The sequence below is a fragment of the Penaeus monodon genome, unplaced genomic scaffold, assembly GCF_015228065.2.
Source record: "Penaeus monodon isolate SGIC_2016 unplaced genomic scaffold, NSTDA_Pmon_1 PmonScaffold_2985, whole genome shotgun sequence".
NCBI classification, from domain to species: Eukaryota; Metazoa; Arthropoda; class Malacostraca; order Decapoda; family Penaeidae; genus Penaeus; species Penaeus monodon.
In genome coordinates, this window is record NW_023657664.1 from 22,832 (window position 1) to 26,819 (window position 3,988).

General features: G+C 35.9%; 2 protein-coding genes across 2 annotated transcripts; both read right to left on the minus strand.

Moving 5' to 3' along the window:
• Window positions 1–284: 284 nt before the first annotated feature.
• LOC119570522 (zinc finger protein 383-like) lies at window positions 285–1,770 on the minus strand. Its single transcript, XM_037918223.1, has 4 exons — window positions 1,621–1,770; window positions 1,128–1,373; window positions 908–1,018; window positions 285–359 (listed from the first exon to the last, which is right to left on the minus strand). The coding sequence occupies exons 1-4, from the start codon at window positions 1,768–1,770 to the stop codon at window positions 285–287; spliced, it is 582 nt and encodes a 193-aa protein (XP_037774151.1).
• LOC119570523 (histone-lysine N-methyltransferase PRDM9-like) lies at window positions 1,767–3,366 on the minus strand (the record flags this gene model as incomplete). The annotated part of the gene is made up of 2 exons (XM_037918224.1): window positions 1,767–2,218; window positions 3,256–3,366. Coding segments are annotated over 2 exons (563 nt in total), but the record flags the coding sequence as incomplete, so codon positions are not given.
• Window positions 3,367–3,988: the final 622 nt, after the last annotated feature.

Genomic DNA, 3,988 nt, shown 5'->3' on the forward strand with positions numbered 1-3,988 from the left:
GTTCTATTTACACAAAGCAAAAATTAATGATAATCAATAACAAAATGCAAGTGCTTTTGTTAAAACTTCTGTATCTCAAAAATGAAATTAAAATTAAGTATATATATATATATATCAGTATCATGTTACTGACCATAGGAACACAATGACTTCATGTTCCCTACTAAAAGAATGAGCAATACAAAATTTACAAAATTAAGTACTGTTATAATGTGCATGTTTAAAGCTACTTCTGTCCTTCTGTCAATGTTTTACCCCAAAAATATGAAGAAAATTGTTCCTTCCTAGTCATATGCATATTTGGCACCAGTACGGAACTCATTTGGTATCACAAAGCATACAGCCTGCCCAATTAATACCTATAAGTTTGCTATGCCAAGTGTTAAATAAAAAATTTTGTACTACTTTTAGCTACTTTGAAAAAATTTCATGAATGCCATAATTTGCATACTATATTACATTCTTTTTGTCTTTTTATGCAATGGCTAATTTGTTTTTAAATGGAAATTGTCAAAATTTATCCTGCAATTATTTTTTGAGCAAATAATTGATCTGCATATATCATTCTAGCAATTAACTTTTATTTAGAAAAGTTCAAGGTACTTTTTGTGCTGATGTTTCTATCAATGAAAACCCATACTATTTGATAAATATAAATATATTTTGCAAATTCATCTATGATGATAAGGAAATATGAATGCAAAATGTATCATGAAGTCAGATAACACTAAAATATTCAAAAACTGTTAAGTATCAAAGCATATATAAAATTTTATTCAAAATAATGCCTGCCATGCGTGCTTTCATATTATCATTACGGAACTTGTTTGTATACATAAGTTTTACCCTGGGCTAAAATAAATATAATTGTATGTTTGGTGCTGTTTGGCACAGTGAGACTTTCTACAAGATCTGGAGTCACCTGGGCAGCAGCAGTAGCCATGGCAAGGGGATCGTCGTAGCGAGGCTCCCGTTTAACTGCAATGGCCGTTGTGGTACTTTGGGCATATGCTGGGGACTTTTATTTGATGTCTGTGGCACTGTCACTGAAGCGCACACTCAACACTGGAGTTAGAGATCCAATGGAAGTCATTGCATTGATTGGGATTGGTCCATTCTGAATTTACTTGGGGAGCACTGGCATGCATCTGTCTGTGAACCTCTAAAGTATAACTTTTTGGGAAAACACATCCACAATCATCGCACTTGAATTGTTTGTTTGGCCGATGAGTGTGCTGGTGGGCCAAGAATTTACCATTTTTTGTAAATGTCATGTCACATTCATCACACTTAAAAGGTTTTGATTTTCCATATGGCTTTCTTGTTGGTCTGTCATCATAGATTGGTGGAACACGTCCAGACGTACCCTGGCCCTGTGCATATTTCACATGTTTTTAAAGTCACTAATCCATAAATTCTTCATCACATAGTTCAATCTAAATGCTTTTTCTTTGAAAAGAGTTTCCCTTCGATGATTTTGGGAAGAAGACCTTTGGTAGGGAATGCTTTCCACAAACATCACACTCTTCTGGCTTAATGCCTTTGTGCTCCATCATATGTACATCATATGAAACTTTTTATCAAAAAGTCTTCACAGTACTCACATCTAAAAGGTCCTACTTCTTGATGCCTTTTTATATGTTGTCTTAAAGCACTACTATCCGAAAATGCCTTTCCACACTCTTCACAGGAGTATGGTTTTTCTCCTGTGTGGATTCTGCTATGCTTTGTTAAGTGATCACTTTGGTAGAAAGATTTCCCAAAACTCATTGCAAAGATATGGTCTTTCTCCAGTGTGAATTCTCAGATGGACATTTAACATACTTCTTTGTGAAAATGTTTTCCCACATTCTGAGCACTCGTACGGTCTTTCCCCCGTATGAATCCTGTATGAACCACAAGGTTGCGATTGTTGCAAAAGCTTTCCCACAAATGCCACAGCTGAAAGGCTTTTCACCTGTGTGGGGTCTTCTTTGATACTCAAAAGCTGCTTCGCTTAGAGAATGTCTTTCACATTCTAGACAAGTATATTTTCCATCTGTTGGCTCTGTGTGAACTTGCTGTAACTGCTGCACTTGTTTGTAATTGTTGGACCTGTTGGACTTGCTGCACTGTTCCACTTGCAGTTGCTGTCCTGTATCGCTGGGCTTGCAACTGCTGTGCTGGAACTGCTGTGCTTGCTTGGTCCCAAAAAAAGAGAGGAAGTTGATCGTCATGCCTGACAATTTAGGGTTTATATGAATTCCATTCCAATCTTTTAAAACCACCTCTGCAGGTTAGCCCCCGCCATAAGCAACTCATGCTTCTTTTACACCTACTCCACCTAGGGTAGAATAGCAATGACTAAAATCAAATAGCAAAAAGACTAATGGAAAAATTGTAAGTCAAATAATGAGTTTAGAAAGAGCACCTTAGCAACTTTTGAAGTATTCCATGAAACAAGCCCTTCTTTTAAATTTAGTTTTCCAGATCATGGCCAGTTTCCATTCTTCAAAGAACTCCTGAAAGAAAATAAAGAGAATTATCTTATAATTCTTTCTCCAAGCCATATTTTGTAACAATTTCAAATACACATAGATACCAGTTTATTACTTAAATTATTAAGCTTAGTAAACAGAATTAATCTATGAAAATTTTTATCACAAATTTAAATGAACCATGTTTAATCCTAATATAAACCATGGCAAAACTTGAAAGAACCACTTTATATGCCCTTAAGGTGCATATAAAACAGAAACACCTATTGTAAGCAATCTGCAGAAAGTGATGGTCAGTCCACAATGTTAACAGAGGTAACGAAAGTGACTGGAATTTCCTGCGTTCCCTCCTACCTTCAGTACTTCAGGAAGGGGAGAAGAACCTTCATTACATTTTTTTTTTCTTTTTTGTCTAAGTGCCCTGTCCTACAAGGACGTTGGCGATCATGGATTTCCATGATTTTCTTGCAATTTAGAGCGGTGGTTTGCGTTGCCTTCCGCCCGTGTATTTATCGGTCACCATCTCTATTTACCCGGGTTGGGACCGGCACTGACTTGGGCTGGCTTGTCCACCCAGTGGCTAGGTAGGCAATGGAGGTGAAGTTCCTTGCCCAAGGGAACAACGCGCCGGCCGGTGACTTGAACCCTCGAACTCAGATTGCCCTTGTGCCAGTCTTGAGTCCGATGCTCTAACCACTCGGCCACCGCGGCCTCTCATTACACATATTCTATCATAACAGAGCATAAAGATCACCCGGTGGGTTTCCCCCACACACACCCCAAAATCGGTCTAGGCTCTTTTTTGATGAATGTCCGTGGTCGTGATTTCTTGGTCTTTCCCAGAGCACTGAAGGCACAGTGGTTATAGCATTATGTCTGCTCCAAGGTTCTAAGTTCAAGAATTACCAAATGGGTTACAGATATACTAAAAATTGTTGTAGCTAATTTGCATGATGTATGTATGTAGTATTTATATATCTTTTATATCTAAAATTATAAATTTGTTTGAATTGTCTGTGCTTGGTGTCTGTGCCCGTGTGTTAGTGAGTTCATGAGACTGAGTGTGTATGAGTGAATGAATATATATATAATTATATATATAATATATATATATATATATAAAATATATATATATATATATATATTTTATATATATTATATGTATATATATTTATATATTTTATATATATATATATTATATATAAAATATATATATATATATATATATATTATATATTCTTCTTCTTTAGGTGTCTTGTCCTTTCAGGGCATTGGCGATCATGGTTTTCCATCCTGTTCTGTCTGTTAACAACTTAAGCAGTTCTAAGTATGTGTTTTATATATATATATATATATATATATATATATATATATATATATAATATATATATATATATATATATATATATATAGGTGTGTTGTGTGGGTTGGGGGTTGTGTGTGGGTTTTGGTGGTGTGTGTGGGGTGTTGGGGTGTGTGTGGTGTGTGGTGTGTGTGTGTGTGTGTGGTGT